At 49.4% G+C, this 19,298-nt stretch overlaps 1 protein-coding gene and 1 pseudogene across 4 annotated transcripts; both read left to right on the forward strand.

Annotated features, from left to right (window-relative positions):
* Positions 1–6,793: 6,793 nt before the first annotated feature.
* Positions 6,794–10,045, forward strand: IFI6 (interferon alpha inducible protein 6). Of its 4 annotated transcripts, XR_003794672.1 has the most exons (6): positions 6,794–6,878; positions 8,292–8,391; positions 8,751–8,804; positions 8,885–9,034; positions 9,519–9,730; positions 9,810–10,045. XR_003794672.1 is itself a non-coding variant. In XM_029231205.1 (5 exons), the coding sequence occupies exons 2-5, from the start codon at positions 8,322–8,324 to the stop codon at positions 9,914–9,916; spliced, it is 381 nt and encodes a 126-aa protein (XP_029087038.1). In that variant the 5' UTR covers positions 6,794–6,878; positions 8,292–8,321; the 3' UTR covers positions 9,917–10,045. The 4 variants fall into 4 exon arrangements, 3 of the variants coding, with proteins under 3 accessions (XP_029087038.1, XP_029087040.1, XP_029087039.1); XM_029231205.1 differs by lacking the exon at positions 9,519–9,730; XM_029231206.1 differs by lacking the exons at positions 6,794–6,878; positions 9,519–9,730 and adding an exon at positions 6,966–7,570.
* An 8,643-nt stretch (positions 10,046–18,688) lies between these two features.
* On the forward strand, positions 18,689–19,096 carry LOC114899397 (annotated as a pseudogene).
* The last annotated feature ends 202 nt before the right edge of the window (positions 19,097–19,298 follow it).

The following is a 19,298-nucleotide window of genomic DNA, read 5'->3' on the forward strand; positions in this document are numbered from 1 at the left end:
AGATAGTGAGGGATAGTCAGGATACTTCCAGAATTCAAGCACTTCTTACGCCCCTGTTGCCAATACTCTGGTCCAAGCCATTTCAATTTCTCATCTGGTGTGGTGGGCTTTGTATTATGTCAACTCAACCAAGCTGCAACTATGTTTCCCAGAGTTCCTTTTCTTGTATAGTTTTGGATGAGAATTGGCCACAGAGGGAGATTTAGGCGGGATTTAGGAGGTGGAAGTGAAGCTGTAGACATGCTTACGCTTGGAAGGCTAGTACAGGGTCAAGTGCTGCTGTAGTTCATACATGTTTTCACTGATCTGTTGGCTCCCCTTGTCGGTGTAAGGCAGTAGCTGGGCCGTAGCTCCTCCAGCACCCCCTCCTCGCCCCAATCTCTGCCTTCAGCTTCTCCACCTCCAGGGTAGATGTGTGTTGATGAAAGGCACCAGATTCTCTTGCCGGTCATCATCAAAATTGGAGGCTTAGAGGTGGGGAGAGAGAAATGTGGGGGTGGAGGTCTAGTTTGTCCTCATAGATTCCAGTTCATCTTCATGAGTGCCAGCTTGACCTTGCCCTCCACCACTTCATGTCCATCTTTCAGAACACCCATCATTTAGGACTTCCCTGCTGACTCCTAACCCAACAGCAGAAGTACAAACAACAGCTGTACATAAACTGTGTAACCAACACCCATAATTGCATATAATCAAATATGTATAATAAATCCCTTATTCTTACCACTCTTAATGGTTCTGCTTCTCTGATGGAACCCTGATGGATACATCTGGATTATTGCAACTGACTCCTAACTGGTCCCCTTGCTTCTGTCCCTGCCCTCCTGGGAAGCCAGAGTGATCCTGTGAAAGCTTTTCAGACATGTCACTCCTCTGCTCAAATCTCTCCAATAGCTTCCCATCTCATTCTAAGTAAATGCCAAAGTCTTTCCTTTAATTGTACCAGATTCAGTTTAGATGTCTCTCAGCAGTCAACATCCTTCCCTCATTGCCGAACGTTACGGGCTGCCTCAGCATCATCAGGAGGCAAGAGCTAGTCTTTGGCATGAACTCAATTAAGCCTGCTACAGTAGGAACACCAGAAGCTTTGGCACTCATGTCTGACCCAACTGGGCTTATGAAGGCTCTGGCTTCCCCAGCAACAGCCCAGTGGAAGGAGTTAACACGGTTCCAAAGGGCAGACTGTTAAGACCCTGTTGGCAACCATGAGACTAGACAATGAAAAATTGATGACGGATAAATTCCTCACTCTTCTGCCTTACTATGGACTATTTCAAGACATAGTGGTTCCATGTGACCTCTTTGAAGAGATCCCATGTGACTGAGCAACTGGCCTTGGTTTTTGTGGGGCTCTGGCCAGCTAAGTAATGTAAGAGCTTATATTTCTTTCCTTCTTTTTCTGTTTCACTTCTGTTCTCCCCCTCACTTTTGCTTCCTTGGGATTGTAACACCCAAGAAAGCATCAGTGTACAACCTTTGATTCAGGCTCCATTTTCTAAGGAACATGCGTTGACATTTAGTACCAGAAGAGGTCCTAGAAAACAGACCTCCGGGGTGTGATTTTGTAGTTGAATTTCTCACCCATGTGAAAGCAATAGGGATCTCATTGTTGGTAGTAGATGGAGTGATAATAACTTTGCCCTTCAGCTGGCATCACAATTAGTAAAGCTTTCACTTGTGCTGAAGGGAAGGCTATGTAGAAAAAAAACATCACAGCCAATCACATTATAAGTGGCAGATTTGCAAAGGTCTCTAAATGTACAGTGTCAGTAGATCTCCTATGTCATAGTCAAGGCCTGATAGGGAAAGAGTAGGATCCTGAGACCTGGGCTAGGGACATCAGGGTAGACAAACCTAAGAATCTTTATCTCATGAGTTCTCCTGGGTGGCAGAAGCAGCCCCTGCCCTCTTGCTAAGGAATAACAGTTTCTCACTTCCTTGAGATTATACAATAATCTCACATGAAGCATGTCCTTCATAAGGTATTTGTTCTCCTTAATACAAATGTCACTCCCAAAACACACTCGAAGAACTGGGATCAGTTCCTAGCAAATCCTAAGGGAGGAGATTTAAGTCCTGACCCAGGAAAAATAAGCCACACATCAAAGGAATCGAAAGGCCTGGCTAATATATGTGGGAGTGATCTTGGGAGTTTTAGACATGGCAGTGAGGGGGCAGGCATGGCAGAATATAAGACTGGCTAATGGGGAATACATTATCGTGGACCACACTTGAGTAAGTCAGGCTTTAATATGCTTGCAAGGATGCCTGAGCTGGTCTCTGGTAGTTTCCAAAGAGGGTCACCATCAATTCCTTCTCTCCCTCTATGTACATGCCACTCCTCATATCAGAAGATGGAGTCTATTTTCCTCCTTTCCTTGAATTTGGACTGGCCTACGACTTGCCATAACCAACAGAATATGGTAGAAGTGACACTGTTCCAGTTCCAGACCTGGCCTTTGAGAAGACTGGCAGCTTCCATTTCCTCCCTCTTGGATGCCAGCCACCATGTAAGAACTCCAACCACACGGACACCCTTACACTGTGAAAAGACACCATGCTGAGAAAGAGAGATGCCTGACCAGCCCCAGATGTTCCGTCCATCCCAGCTGAGCTGCCATTTATGTAAGTGAAAAGGACATCCTGGACATTGTGCCTCCTGCAACACCTACAAACAATACATGAAGCGTACGAACACCCAGCTGAGCCTAACCCAGGCTGCAGAATTGTGAGAAATAATAAATTGCTGTTGTTAAGCCTTTAAGTCTTGTGTGGTCGGTTATTCAGCAATAGATGATTGAAATATGATCTCAATAGTTTGCAAGGATGGTTCCTTAAAGCAGGATGATGACCTACAATAAATGAGGTCAAGATGCTAGAACTTCCTTGGTAGAGTATTAAGAAGAGGTCAGAAAGTTCAGGGAGGTGGGAATGTAAGATCTAAGAACTCAGCACCCATGTTCTCTAGGAGGGCCCACACGACACCCTCTGCACTAAGTCAAAAAGGAACTCACTGATAAAGGGGACACCAGCACTTCTGAGTAGCTCAGTGGTGACTGTTTGGGGTTCCCTGGGATTAAGAGTAATAGATGCTGCCATGGAATTGGGATCCCTAATATCAATACTAATGTTGGGATTCCAGAATGGCAGAGGTGGCATCCGAGACCAGGTGAATATAATTACTGTCAAGGGCAGCGAGGCCAGAGTGACAATGAGGATGCCTCGATCTGCAGGAATCTATGGCAAGTTGTTATGGGGATGGAATGGATGGACCGCTGACTGGGTGATCCTTTATTTTCATATTTTTTAAAAAATCAGGAGCTGGTAAGCAGATGACTGACGTCAGCTGCTACAATGGATAACCACAGTCCCTCATCTAGATTCTAGATCTAAGTCCACAGAGCCAGAGCCCCTTGACTACAGCAGAGGCCATCCCCCTAAAGAAACAACTCTCCAGTGATACCATAATTATATATAGTAAATATTCCTCCAATTCTTCCCCAAAGGAATCTGCTGTCATTTACCAGGATAACTGTGCATTGGAAAAAGGACAATATTCAGAATATTGAAAGATTGTTAAAGAAATGGAGTCTGAATTGACACAAAACAGAGTTCTCTGGCTAGAGCAGGGAGTAAAGGAGCGCAGTTGACATAGATGGAGTTTACTCTAAGTCCAATGGGTCCCAAAGAAGCTGACAGAATCCTTTCATTGATTCCACGATCTGCAGAGTAAAGGCTATAATGATAGGAAAAGCCAAGCAGAAGCTCCTGAAACTCCCTGTATTAGTCAGAGTTCTCCAAAGAAACAGAACCAATAGGATGTGTACATATATAGTAAGGGAGTGATTTATTTTAAGGAATTAGCTCATGCAATTGTGGAGGCCGGCAAGTGCACAGTCTGCAGGGTAGGCTGGCCACTTGGCGACCCAGGGAAGAATTGATGTTACAGCTTGAGCCCGAAGGCGGACTGCAGGCAGAATTCCCTCTTCCAAGGGGGAGTCAGGATTTTTTTGCTCTTAAGGCTTTTAACTGACTGAATGAGGCTCACCCACATTATGGAAGGTAATCTTCTTTACTCAAAGTATACTGATTTAAATATAAATCTCATGTAAAAACTACCTCACAGCAGCATCTAGAGTAGCGTTTGACCAAATATCCGGGTACTGTGGCCTAGCCAAGTTAACACGTAAAATTAACCATTACACTGCCCTACAGCTGATTTGTGCAGTATTTTTTCTGATCTAATGCTTTGGCTGAGCTTGGATTCCCCATCGTATCCCCATTCAATTCACCTGTCTGGCCTCCAGGAAAACAGATGGATCAGGTAGAAGATGGATAGATCACTGTGAACTTAACCTTGTGATAGCCCCAATCAGAGATGTTCTCCTGGATGTGGTATCTTTACCGGAGCATATCAGCACAATCTCGAACACTTGTGTGTGGTTAGTGATTTAGCAAACGCTTTCTGTTCAATACCCAGAGAAGAGATGATCAAAGGCGGTTAGTTTGCCTTTACATCACAATGTGACAGTGAGAGCACCTTCACTCTCTCGCCTCAGGGCTTTGTTAACTTTCCAGCTCTCTGTTATCTATAGTCTTCAGGGAACTCGATCACCTTGACATCCCACAGAACATCATATTGGTCCACTATATTGATGACATCATGCTCATTGGACACGAAAAGGGAATGGTAAGCACCATATTTGCTAGAGAGTGGAAGATAAATTGCATGAAGATTCATGGTCCTGCCACACTGGGAATATTTTTAGGGGTTCAGTGGTTTGGGGCATGCCAGGACAAGTTATCTCACCTCACATATCTCTTAGAAAAATGCACAGTTTTTGGTGGGCCTCTTTAGATTTTGGAGACAGAATAGACACGCTTAGAACTACTTCTCCAACCCTTTATTAGGTGACCTGGAAAGCTGCCGATTCTGAGTGGTGCCCAGACCAACAGAGGACTGTATAGCAGGTTCAGATCATAAAACAGGCAATGCGGCCACTTTGGATTATATGATCCTGCAGATACAATGTTGCCTGAGGAATCTGTGGTGGATAAAGTTTCTGTGGGGAGTCTCTGAAAGCTCAAATAGGAGAGTTGCGGTGAGGACCCCTAGGATTCTGGAGTAAGGCCATAATTACCATGGTCCATTTGAACAAAAAGGCTCTGATGTGTCACTGGGCCCCAGGAGTCACTGAGCCTGTGACCACCAGATGTCAGGTGGCTGTATGTCTAAAGCTGGGTGTTATCAGACGGGCACAGCAGCAATCCAATATGATGGAAGTGGTACATTCAGGGCTGGGCTCAAAGAGTTCAGAGGCATGAGTAAATCAAATGAACAGGCAGCTCAGACTCCCATGGCATCTAACTCTGTTGATCTGACACCTCTGCTTTAATTCATCCCTATGGCCTCGTGGAGTGTTCCCTATAGCAAACTGATAAAGGAGGAAGGGAGTAGAAGCCAATTTACACACAAGTCAGTATAGGCACAAGCTGGAAATGAACCACTCTATTACAACCCCAAATGGGGGTAGCCCTGAAGGACGGTGGTAAATTCCCTGGGGGCAAAACTCCAAGCAATATACTTTGTCCTTCCTTTTGTATGGAGGAAGATATGACTGAAGCACAGATATACACTAATTCCTAATAAATGGCAAATGGCTTGGCTAGTTGGTCAAGGGCATGGAAAGAGAAAGAGCAGAATTTCAGAGACAAGCAGGTCTGGGTAAGGGGCACATAGATGAACTTATTGGAGTGGGTGCAAAGTATGCAGATCTTGTGTCTCACATTAATGCTCACCAGAGACCATCGAGGCTCTCCAGCCAGATGGCCAAATGTCCCATCTTATGGATGTCAGCCAGCCTCTAAAGTTAGCCACCCTGTTGCTTTGCAAAAGACCCATAAAAGGGTGGCCATAGTGGCAAGGATGGAGGCTATGAATGGACCCAACAACTTGGGCTCCCTTTCATCGAGGCTGATCTGACAACGGCCAACAATTATTCAACCAGCCAGCAGCAGGCAGCAGCATAGAAACATTGGTCAGGGAGGGCAGCCAGCCCCCCGTGGGCAGGTCAATTATACCAACCCCCTTCCACCTTGCAGAAAGCAATGATTCATCCTTACTGGAATTATGTACTCCAAATATGGTTTGCATTTCTAGTTCTGCAAGCATCGCCATCCAAAGGTTGAAAGAATGCTCAATCCATTACCCAGAGCCAGAAGGCTCATTTTATGGCAAAGGATATGTGACAATGGCCTCACGAATATGGGCTTCACTGGTCTTACCATATGCCCATCACCCAGAAGCAGCCAGCCTGAGAGAACAATGGAATGGAGTGATTTCATTTCCGCAAGTTTTAATCTCCTCTTCTGCAAAATGGGATTATAAACAGTTCTAGTACTTCACGAGACTGTTGTGGGATTGGATCTCTTTCTTGGCCCTTGTATGCTGCAAGTGCTCGATAAGTGGTAGGCATCATTATTAATTGAATTAAACTGTGAAAGACCTTCTGCCCCAGGAGGAGCTGGTGATCGGGCTTCACTAAGCCCAGTAGGGCAGTGGATCTCACTCTAGTTTGACCTGCTTTGAATACTCTTAGCTATTCGGAAAGTCTCCGACTTGAATTACACTTTTTGGCCAGTAGGCAGCTCAGCAGAGATGTTGTCACTGAGCAGAGCTGGAGGGGAAGAGAAAAGATTCCGCAGAGCTCGGGAAACCAAAACTAGAAACTCTGACAGGGATTGGCCACCTGGGGCAATCTGAAAGGGCTATAAAAAACGAGCCTATAAAAAACGAGCCTAAGAGCTGTTACCTCACTGCTGTTCCCGTCTATCAGCAGGCTGCAGGCAGGAAGCTTCCTTCTCTGCTCTCCTCCAAGGTAAACCCAGAAGCTATGAGATGTGGGTGTCAAGCTGCCAACCTCTGCCAGGCTGCCTGCCCTTGAGGCTCATGCCATGAGAGCCGGGATGCCCATTCTTCAGGGAGTCTACACCCCTGAGTGCCCTGGACTCAGAGTGGTCTGAGGGGATGTGTTGGTGGGCTTTTAGGGGGGTTGGGTTGCAAAACCCCAAGAGTCATGAAACTTAGCTTATAGGTGCCATGTCAGCAGTCTCTGGCCTTAACCCTGCCACTTCACCTCCTTGGGCTTTAGTTCCTCATCTGTAAAATGAGAATCAAGCTACTTTACCTGCCCAAAGGACTGGACGATTTCTGAAACCCCTTTATTGCAGAATCTAATGTGACAGTGAGTTTACCTTTGAGGATAGATGAAGTGATCTGAAGTAGATATTCAAAGTGTGGGTTTGGGCATTAGTCGATTGTGGCTTTAAATCCTGACTGCTACTCCCTAGTTTAGCAGGCTTGGGATTATTACTTTTCTGAGTTTCAGTTTCCTTATCTATAACGTGTGGTTTATAACAATGATACCTACTTTATGGGGTTGCTATGGGTATAAATAACCTTGTACCATAAAGTGCTGAGGAAGTGCTCAGTAGAGGGGAAGTTGTTTGGGTTTTTTGTTTCTTTTCAATTCAAGGAAAATGCTTTGAGCGGACAAAGTTCACATTAGAGGTGAGTTGTGGTGGGGGAAGTGAAGTGTGTTTCTATTTTGCTGTGTAATGGAAAGAGCATAGGTTTTGGATTCTGCAGTCTTGAGTTTGTGTCTAGGCTGCACAATTTCTTGTGTGACCCTGGACAAGCTCCTTTACCCCTCTCTGCTTTCTTTGTGAGAAAGGAAGTTGATGTGAAGCCAGTGTTTGGGGCCTGTAAATATTCAATGCATTGGGAGAATAAATCTATCAACAACCATCGTTTAGAACATTCTGCGTGACAGGCACTGTTCTAATTGCTAGGAATATAGTGGTGAACGGTTGCAAAACTCACAGCCACCCTCCGAAATAGGCTTTATTAAATAGGCCCACCTTAGGGGTAAGGAAACAGGCTCAAAGAAGCCCCAGGTATCCTGCTTAAGACAAAACCAGACAAAGCCAGAAACAGAAACCACAGTAATGATACTAGCTGACTTCCGCTGAGTGCGCAGGGCATGCCAGGCACTGTACCAGAGAGGATTCCATCCTGTAATTCTCATAACCACCGGTGTGGCAGGAACATCAGCCCGCTGGTGCCGTGAGGAAACGGAAAGCCTGCGGCTCCTTAGAGGGGTCCTGGGCTCAGTCCAGAGCATCTTGCTGCTTTTTGTGGACTCATCCTCGAATCGAAAGGGAATACAATAGAGCGCGAGTGGCTCCAATAGGGCTCTGGGGACCGTCTCTTCCCTCTCTCCCATCCCAAGTACGGCGACAAAGCCTTGCGCTGTGCCACCATGCGGCAGAAGGCGGTATCGCTCGTCTTGTGCTACCTGCTACTCAACACCTGCGGCTGCGAGGAGACAGGTAAGGATCCCGGGGCACCTGGGGACTCCGGGATAAAGAAGCGGAGAGTTTCAGGATCCCTGGTTTCGAGACCCAGGCGTGCCTCTGAACGAGAGAAGCTATTCCAATGGACAGCGCGGCGCGGGGTCCCTGTAGCTAGCGTCCCAGATTCGAATCCCTGCTCTGTCAATTCTTCCATTCTCCCTAAATGAGTTCATCCCAGTTCTGTACCAGGCAGAGTGCCTGGGAAAAGTCCCTTCCCTTCATTGAGGCTCTCCGAAATGGGAGGATGGTGGCCCCACCTCCGGGGGCGGTCCGGAGCATCAGGCACAGGTAGGGGGACCCTGCTCCCCATTGGACATTGTCCACTCTCCTTCCAGAAGAAAGTGACTCCGGGTTCTTGGGCACGCTGACCTACATGGCCGTCGGAGGAGGTGGGTCTGGAGGGCGGGGAGCCCCGGAAGGTGGGGCGGGCCCAGCGGCTGGCGTCCCTCACTGCTTCCTCTTCCTCCAGGGCTCATGGCCATGTCGCTGCCCGCTCTGGGCTTCATGAGCACAGGCATCGCCGCCAACTCGGTGGCTGCCAAGATGATGAGCTGGTCGGCCGTGGCGAACGGGGGCGGAGTGCCCGCCGGGGGGCTGGTGGCCATGCTGCAGAGCCTGGGTGAGTGTGGGCCGGCCCAGGTGGCCCTCTTTTCTGTCCTGAGACCTTTTCACAGGCTAACTCAGGTGGGGCTTCTTCTAATCCCCACCACTCAATGGGGAAACTGAGGCACCCAGGGATTAAGGAATTTACTCAAATTCTCCCATATAGTTAGCACCACGGCCAAGATTCAAACCCAGTCAGTCTGCCTTCTGGTTTTCAGACTCTAAGGCCAGAGCCTTCACTAATGCTTTGGCCAAGTCACAAGTCTCTCAGTTTCCTCATGCGTTAACCAGGATAAACATCCTCAATTTAACATTTTATGAATCTCCTCAATCTCAGAGAACCAGAGTGGCAAAGAAATGTGGTGAAGCGACCCAATTCAGTCTCATACTAACCCTGGTCTTGCATTTCTTGAACATCATGAAGGGGATGGATACAGAGCACAGAATGGTGCTTCTAAAAAACGTGATTTCACCTCTCTCTCTCTCTCTCTTTCATCCAGCCCTTTCTTTTTTTTTCTCTCTCCCCCCCTGAGGCGTCCAAAATCCTACAGAAAAACCACCCCTGACAAACTGCCCCTCTGCCTTTCTGAACCCTCCATCTTCCCTCAATTCTGGATGGCAAAAGCCCAAAGAACCAGCCCAAAAGGACACAGCCCTTCTCAGAGGGGGCAGAGAGGAAGACACAGACCAGGCTGCACCCCAGCAGTGAGAGGTGAAGGGTGTGGGCAAGGCTAGAAACAGTCCTGTGCTATAAGATGGTTGTTCTCTCACCAACTGTATTTGCTTTACAGGGGCTAACGGTGGCAGTGCCCTCATGGCCAAGATTGGGGCCCTTCTGGGCTATACTGTCCGCAAGCAAATCGAAAGCAGAGGGAAGGAGAGAGCGGATGAGGAGTAGCTAGCAGCTCCCTGGACCCCCCTCCTTCCTCCTTGTCTTCCTTTTCCAGCTGCAGTCCAGAGGTTCCTCTTTCACACTTGGCAATGACCTAGGTAAAAAAACAGAATAAACGTCTCTCAGAAAACACTCTGTCCTGCTGTGAGTCGTGCTGGCTATGAGAAGCCCAACAAGATCTGGCTCTGGGCTGCCTCATCCACACACCCCACCCGCATTTCCCCCAAAGGCCATCACAGCTCCTGGAGCAAAACAAGCTGATTTTGCCTCTGAGCCTTGGCGTATTCTGTTCTCTCTGCCTAGAATGTCCTTCTGAAGCTCATAACCCAGCTCAGACATCTCCTCCTCCGGGACTCCTTCCCAACAGAGCTGCTACTCCTGTCACAGCCTGAATGCTCAGGCTCTATTTCTCAGGGTTCCTGGGGAGGCAGATTCTTTCTGTTTTCGGTGAGAGAAGTTTCCAACTACTTCCCTGATTGGGCAGAGATGGAGAAGCCAGATCTCCATTCTCCAAAGAAGTGCTAGAGTGGTCTCCCTCAGGCGGAGGATAGAAGGCCAGACATTTGTCTTGGGGAAACGGTGTAACAGCAGCTTCTGGGGGGTCAACAAGGCCTCCCTTCCCTCAGAAAACTCTGGGGACAGGGTAGGCAGTTTTCATGTGGAGCCTACATGCCTCCTGAGGGGGAAGGGAAGGCCAAGCCCTTGGGAGGATCTGAGGTTTGGGAGGCCTGTTCAGTGAACCAGAGTGCCAGGACCTAGGCAGGGGGAGGGCAAAAAGGCCCTGGAAATTGTTTGGTAGTAAAGCTAGGGCTGGTTCTAGCACCAATCGTGCTGTGGTTGTGGTCTGAGTGGGTGTACCAGCCTCGATACCAGACCAGCCTTCTAGAGAGATCTGCACCCCTGGGAAGTGGCCATGTGTGAACTACAAAAGCTGGTCACTAAAGGGCCAAGCCAGCTGTCCTCAGGCCTCCCCCACCCAGCCCCACTTCTAATCCAGAATTTCTTCTTCGATTACAAATGTATGGAGGTGGGTAAGAGGCTCCTTCGTGCTTGCTCCCATCCCCAGGTCCAGCGCCACCCCTGCAGGTGGCAATGGTTTGCCTCAGCTGGCTTTCCCCAGGCCCCCAGAGAAGCAGTGTTTGTGGAAGAGGGGACACAGGTGGTGGAGGCACCATCTGCACCTCAGACACTGTCTCCACAGCTTGTGTCCAAGAGTGGGAGCTGAGCGGAGTCCCCTGCCCTGACAATCACCACTGGGCCTCAGCTGAGTCCTGCCATGGTTCGGGCCATTCACTGAGGGGCAGATGGAGTGGACCTCTGCCCAGGAGGGGATGGGGTCTCAAGCATCACACTCTCCCAGGCCTGGTAACTGCACCCCAGTTTGTCTGTAGAGTTGATAACCCAGAGACGGAAACGTGTATCCCTCAGCCCCTTCACGGCGGGCACTGCATCTAATTCATCTCTCCTCCCCAGTGCCTGGCACACAGTAGGTGCTCAATATATGTGGGTAGAATTGAACCTGAGGTTAGTCTCTGCCCATCTACCTGTCCCTTTACCTTTCCCAACTTTCATGGGAAGGAGGGACTGGACCACTTGTTCTTTCCCTGGGGAGCCCTTGATAATACCCGCTGTCACTGCCATGCAGGCCTCGGAGAGGGGACCTCAACCCCCTTTAACACTGTGGTCAAGTAAACACAGGCCCCTAACCTTTTATTCAATATTCTCTAGCACAGATGAGGCTGGGTTTTCAATAAGGCAGTGGAGCAGAGTGGTTAGGGATGTCCCTCTGGAGTCCCACAGACCTGGGTTCAAACCTGCCCTGCCATCTCCTACCTGCATGCCCTGGCACAAGTTCCTTCACTTCTCTGTGCCTCAGTTTCCTCCCCTGTAAACTGAGAATGATGATAGCATCTACCTCGTGGGGTTTTTGTTATGAGATTAGATGAAATAATGAACAGAAAGAGTTTAACATGATGCTGGCACATAGTAAGCACTCAGTCAATGTCCGTTATTATTATGATTAAGGACTTGCATAAAGCAAAGAGGAAAGAGCCAAACAACAGCCAAGAATGAGATGATCTAACTTTGGAGTCAGGGTTTACTTTCTGGGGCTCACAGCCCCTGTTCTTCCTTCCTCCTAAGGGCGGGCAGCCTGCCCCAGGGGCAAACACCCTCCTTAGACATCATATTGCCTTGAACAGCGTCAAGGCCAGAGAGAAATGGACAGCTCTGCCCCCAGATTTTAGATCTGAGGCCTCAGCAATTCTCAAGCTGAATGACACTGGCAATGACTTGTCTTTAAGGAGATCCTCTGCCTACCACAGGATCCCTTTGGGCCTGTGCAGGATAAATCTTTGCTTTCATTCTGCAGAGGTTTGCTGGGCACTCACTCTGTCAGGCACTGTGCCAAGTGTTAAGGACACTGCAGTGGAAGAGACCCAGTTCCTACGTACTTGGAGCCCATAGTGTACAAACTAGGAGCCCCCCAAAGCATCCATGACCCCCTTTCTCCCTCCCTGTCACCACCTCCTCGCCCCCATCTCCTTTCACCCATCCTGGCCCTTGTCAACTTTCACGGACTACAAATTGTCTTGTCTACAAAGTATGAGACAGAACGATGAATACAAAGCAGAATTCACTAGTGCAACAAGTCAGGACATGCTAATCACCTTTGGACTTCTCCTTGACAATGGCCTTCAGAAAGACACAATGCTGAGTCCTGGCCCAGCTCCAGGGGGGGCACTCAGGCAGGTTACTTGCCCTCTCTGAGTCCCAGCTTCCTCATTTTCAAAACCAGGGGGGCTGGACATCAGAGTCTCCGAGCGCTTCCTGCTCTAAAACTGCTGAGCCTGAAGCACAGACTTCTGAATCCCCTGGGTCCTGTCAGGTCCCAGTCCTCTGAGATTTTATTTTTGGAAGCTACCAAAAGCCACCTTGTGGTGCCAACTTTGGTGACTAAGGTGGGTGATGGTGCCGAGAGATGCCTGTTTGGTCACAAATGAGGATGGCTAGAAACTAGCAGGGCAGTTCCTCACTCTGGGACCACACCCTAACACAAGCCCAAAAATAGATCCCATCTGTGTGGCTTACTTGATGGAAAACAGCATTGAGGTCCTCTGACATCATCATTTCTCTCTGGACCTCAGTGTCCTAGTCTATAAAACAGAGGAAGGGAAGTGTTGGACTCTCCTCTAGACCTAGAATTTCTTTCCAAAGTGCTCAAGTTAGAGGTGTCTTGCTCTTTGATAAAAATCCCTTTATCTAGAGATTTCTTTTATTCTTTAAGGGCCTCCCTGGCCCCCAGACCCTTGAAAGTCCACTCACTCCCTCTCCAGGCAAGCCTCCCACAATTCCATTGCTCTATGCATGGATGTGGCCACCAGGTGGCAATACAGTCCCAGCCTGGAATCCTCAGCCTGAATCATCCTCCAGCAGCTCCACCAAGATCAACAGCCCTCCCTGGGGCCAGGCCCCCCATAGATGTTAGAGACCAAAAAGATTCAGGCCCTGCGCCTGCTCTGCAGCAGGAGCTCCTGAAGCTCACAGGAGTGGTCAACCCTCAGGATCCCTGCAGGGCCTGCCTCTTCCTCTCCTTCCAGACCCTCAGTCCTGCAATGCTGGGATCTCCTGAGCACAGCATTCAGGACCCTCTGCAATCAGGTCTCACTTCCAGCCTGTGTTTCTAGACCTGAGCCACAGGGATTTAAAGGCAGTGAGAGGAGCACTCCACACAAACATTTCTTGTCTGGGCAGCAGGTGGTGATGCCAGGAAGAGGGCATCCCTGGACCCAGACTTGAAGGGGACCTGGGCCAGCAGAGGGCCTGGGTCAGCAGTAGCTGGAGGGAGCTGAGGTAGAGGAGGCCTGTGGCTTCCTGTGAAGAACTGAAGAGCCACTTCCTTTAAGCAGATGGCTGTGAGGGAGGGGCAGAAGATTAGAGAGCACGGGCTTCCTGGCTCAGAGGGAGAGGAAGGCCCTAGGAAGACCCTAGGAAGTGGCCCAGGGCAGCCTTCTATTTCCTTTCCCTCTGGGGTCTCCATGAAGCAGACAGTGCAGACAGGCAGGGTCACACCTTTCCCATGTGCTGTGAAGCCACAGAGAGGAGAGTCAGGTTAGGGGCAGTTCATTTGTACAAGACCAGTAAAAAATGGCACCTTGGTTACTCAAAGAAGTAGGCCCAAAGGCACCTCCAGGCATGCAGGAACCAAGGCTAGACAAAGGCCTTCCCCATGACCTTCCAATGACAGTTCCTCCTTCACTCTGGGGTCTCCGCTCAAATGTCACCTACTCGGAGAAGCCCTCCCTGACCACTACTTTAAAGCAGCCTCCTTGTTCTCTCTACCAGAGTGGTTCCCAAACTTATCCGCTGCTGGGAATTACCTGGAGGCCTCAAAACATACAGATACCTGTGTCTCACCCACAGAGATTGTGATTTAACTGGTCTGGGGGGTAGCCTTGGGCTTTGGAAGTTAAAAAAAAAAAATCTCTGGGTGATTCTAATGTGCAGACAGGCAAGTGTGGGAACCACTGTGCTAGCATATCATCCTGTTTCAATTTTCTATATAAGGCCAGTAAAGAAATGGGGCTTGGTTACTTCAAGGAGCAGGCCCAAGCCCTCAGCCCCAAATACTCAAGTCCAAGTACTCAGCTTCAGAACCCAGTCCCAAACACCCAGATCCAAGGTTTTACATATATCGACTCATTTAATCCTTACCACAATCTTCTTTTTTTTTTTAATATTTATTTTTTTATTTAGGCTGTGCCAGGTCTTAGTTGCAGCACGCGGGATCTTCGTTGCAGCGTGCGAACTCTTAGTTGCGGCATGCATGTGGGACTTAGTTCCCCGACTAGGGATTGAAGCGGGGCCGCCTGCATTGGGAGCGCAGAGTCTTACCCACTGGACCACCAGGGAAGTCCCTTTACCACAATCTTCTTAGGTGTTATTAGGATCCTCATTTTACAGAAAAGAAATCAAGGCAGAGAGAGGTCAAATCACTTCCCCGAGGTAAACAGCTGGCAAGTGACAGGCCAGGATTCAAACCCAGTCAGCCTCACTAGGACAGTGCCTGGCACCCAGAGGGGACTCTATAAGTGACTGTCCAATCAAGGAACTTAATTTTAATCTCCTTCTGCCTCACCCATCGAACCCCATTCAACTGAGCAACCAGGCAGCCTGGAGATTCTATTTTCTAATTATTTCTTTAGTCTGTTCACGCGTCTCCACCCACATGGCCCCCCTCTCAGCATCTAGCTCACTACCCTCAGGCCTGGAGGGCAACTACAAGGTCCTTCTAATGGGTCTACCTGTGTCCACTCTTGCCCCCCTGTGTTCACTCTTGTCTATTCTCCACATAGAGTCAGGAAGATCTGAAAACAAAGTAGATCAAGTGACATCCGCCCCAACCCCCTCAAAACCAACGGTGGCTGCCTACCACACTTAGCATAAAATTCTACTTCCTGGGCTTTCCTGGTGGCGCAGTGGTAAAGAATCTGCCTGCCAGTGCAGGGTACACGGGTTCGAGCCCTGGCCCGGGAAGATCCCACATGCCGCGGAGCAACTAAGCCCGTGTGTCACAACTACTGAGTCTGTGCTCTAGAGCCCGCGAGCCACAGCTGCTGAAGCCCGCGTGCCACAACTGCTGAAGCCTGCGTGCCTAGAGCCCGTGCTCCGCAACAAGAGAAGCCATCGCAATGAGAAACCCACGCACCACAACGAAGAGTAGCCCCCGCTCGCCGCAACTAAAAGAAAGCCCGCGCGCAGCAACAAGGACCCAACAGAGCCAAAAATAAAATAAATAAATAAATTTATTTTAAAAAAAAATTCTACTTCCTTACTTTGGCCTTCAAGGTCTTTAATAACCTGCTTCCCTAAATCTCCAGAGTCTTATCTCACCTTCCTTCCCCTCCCCCAACTCTTTTCCAGCCATACTGGCCTCTTTTCCCTTCCCAGAACCCTCCAAGAGCCTGCCAAGTTCAGTGCCTGTCCACAAGCTCTTTCCTCTGCTTGGAACACTCTTGTTGCTTCAGGAGTCAGCTGGAATGTAACTTCTCCAGAGACCTGAGCCCCCAGTCTAAATTAAACACTCCGTTATTCCAGCAGCCTGTACCTTATGTTCCTAGAATTGATCACGGTTGTAATAACAGCACGACTGGTATAAGCATTTTGTTACTGTCAGGCCTGCTCACTAGACTTGAGCTCTCTGAGCACAAGCACAGGACTCATCGTTATTTGCCGCCAGCACCCAGCTCAGCGCCTGGCACACAAGAGGCGTCCAATAGCTTTGGTTGAGTGGGTGGACAGATAGGTGGACAGCTGGATGGACAGACGGATGGATGGACGAGTGACTGAGTGAACAAATATATTTTAAAACTTATAAAACTATTCACCTGCCTGTATTTCTCAGGTCAGCTATAAAGTGCGCGATTCACAGGGGTGTTATTTTCATCCTTCTAGAGGCCCCACCCACCAGCCCTTCAAGGCCTTTCTCAGGCCAGGCCACTGGGCGGGGCTTCCGGGGGCCGGATGATTGACGTCACGGGAGGCGTGCCCGGAGTCAGCCTCTGCTCCCTGATTGGCGGGCGCCACGACAGGCTGCACTCACAGCCACTGCTGTCGGAGTAGATGCAGTGGGACCCAAGGCGAGGGAACGCAGCAAGGCGTGCCCGTGGACCTCGGCGAGGCCGTCCGCAGCCGCGCCAGCCTCAGCTCATTGGAGTACCCTGAGGTCGCGTTCACGTAGCGCCGAGCGTTTGGCCAGGTTCTCGCCATCCTGCAGGGAGATGTGACAGCGGAAGGGGCCCGCGCTGTGGCTGGACGGCTGCCCGCAGCGGGCGGGGAAGAGAGCCAGTGACCAAACCTCGACGCGCTCACTGAAGCGCGGCTATTTCGGGCCGCTGACCTCAGCGAGGAAAGTCCCAGAAACACAGCCCCACACTCCCCCCTCACACCTCTGGACACGCTTCACCTCTTCCCCCCACCCCAAACTCAGACCCCAAAGAGCTGGACAAGGAGTAGCACTGGACTCCTACCTCCTTCAGACCCCATGCCAGCCCCGCAGGAGATGCTGTTCCCATTCTACAGAGGCACAAACTGGGGTTTCTGGATGTATGCTCTTTACCTAAGGTCACATGTGAGATAGTGGCCAAGCCAGGGCAAACTTCAAAGCCCAACCTCTTTCTTCTACCCCTCAGCTTGGTGTCTCTTGTCTACCTGCCCTGCTACCAGGCCCATCCTGCCGGAAGCATCATAAAGTCCTGATGGTCCCATGGCTCCTGTTCCACACAGCTGGATCCCACCCCCACTGGGGCCTCAGCAGCTGTGTCTGGTCAGCACATGGGGGTCACAGATCCTGGGTTGGGCAGGCACCAGGTAGGAGAGGGCATAGCTTCCCCAGGTATCCAGGTGGCCTCCCTCCCTTCACTCAGGTGTCTCCACCTCATCCAAGGGCCTTCCCTTGCTGCCCATCTAAATACTACTTCCTACTTGCCTTCTGTCCTTTTATCTGCTTTATTATTTTTTTCTTGGCACTACCAAACGACAGGTAATTATTTGCTTGGCCTCCATCTCTGCTGAGGAGCCGGATCTCATCACCTCTGCTCCCTCTACTATCTGTGGCCTTTGCCGAGCCATTCCCCAAGGGACCCTGCCTCTCCTGCCTCCTCCTATTGTCCTCTCTCCCTTCTTCCTCCCACAAATGTTTATCCATGCCTACTCTGTGTCACTGAATAAGCTCAGTGCTGGTCCTTGCAAAGGGAGAGACTGACAAGGAAACCACGTTATAATTCATTCACCCATCCCCAATCCTATTGCCTTCCCCTGTTCTGCCCTCAGCGGTGCAGTCTGCTCTCCACACTGCAGCTTGAGCCAGCCTGATAAAAGGGAGGTCAGAACATGTCACTCGTATGCTCAACCCCCTCCCATGGCTCCCTAGCCCAGAGGAAAAACCAGTGTCCTTGCTGTGACCTGCAAGGCCTGCATGAGCTACCTCACCGCCTCCCACTCTCCCCTCTGAGAGCTCTATTCTGGCTGCACGGGCTGCCTTGCTGTTTTTCAACCTGCCAAGCATGCTTCTAACTCAAGCCTTTGCATTTGCCCTTGGTGCTGCTAGGAATGTCTTCCCCAGGTATCCAGGTGGCCTCCCTCTCTTCACTCAGATGTCTCCACCTCATCCAAGGGCTTCCCTCACTGCCCATCTAAATACTACTTCCTACTTGCCTTCTGTCTTTTTATCTGCTTTATTATCTTTTTCTTGGCCCTACCAAATGACAGGTATTGCTTATTGTGTGTTCCCCTACAGGAGTATAAGTCCCATGAAATCTCCTACAGTTCCCCACCCCTCAGGAGAAAAAAAAAGGGGGGGAAAGAGAAAAGAATATCAGGAAACTATGAAGAAAGAAAAGACACCATTAACCATACTACTATAGATAATTATATTTAAAGCCTCAATAATTAAAACAACTTGCTTTGGTTGCAGGAAGAGACAAAGGAATGGGCTGGACTAGAATGTCCAGAAATAGACCCAACTGCACAGGAGGATTTAGTGTTTGATAAAGGTGTCATCTCAAAGTGGAGAATGGACTCTCTAGTAAATTGCTCTAGGACAACTAGGTAGCCTACTGGGGGGAAAATGAGATCTCTACCTCACATGGAACATTAGGATAAGCTCCAAAGATTTAAATGTTAAAAAATATTAAAATAAAATAAAAGCACTGGGACTTCCCTGGCGGCACAGTGGTTAAGAATCCACCTGCCGTTCCTTTCTAACCCCGGCTAGACAAGATGGCTCCCGCAAAGAAGGGTGGTGGGAAGAAGAAGGGCCGGTCCGCCATCAACGAGGTGGTGACCAGAGAATACACCATCAACATTCACAAGCGCATCCACGGAGTGGGTTTCAAGAAGGGTGCCCCTCGGGCACTCAAAGAAATACGGAAATTTGCCATGAAGGAGATGGGAACTCCAGATGTACGCATTGACACCAGGCTCAACAGAGCTGTCTGAACCAAAGGAATAAGGAATGTCCCATATCGTATCCGTGTGCGGTTGTCCAGAAAACGGAATGAAGATGAAGATTCACCAAACAAGCTCTATACGTTGGTTACCTATGTACCTGTCACCACTTTCAAAAATCTACAGACAGTTAATGTGGATGAGAACTAACTGCTGATTCTCCAACAAAGTTACAGAGCTGCCTTCGCAAAAAAAAGGATCCGCCTGCCAATGCAGGGGACATGAGTTCGGGTTCGAGCCCTGGTTCGGGAAGATCCCACATGTCGCGGAGCAACTAAGCCTGTGTGCCACTTTGTTGTCATAAATAAATAAATTTAAAATAAAAGCACTAAAGGAAAACGGGAGAGAATCTGTAATCTCATAGTAGGAAAAGTCTAACCAT

The sequence above is a fragment of the Monodon monoceros genome, unplaced genomic scaffold (assembly GCF_005190385.1).
Source record: "Monodon monoceros isolate NGI ecotype Baffin Bay Population unplaced genomic scaffold, NGI_Narwhal_1 Super_Scaffold_18, whole genome shotgun sequence".
Classification (NCBI taxonomy): Eukaryota; Metazoa; Chordata; class Mammalia; order Artiodactyla; family Monodontidae; genus Monodon; species Monodon monoceros.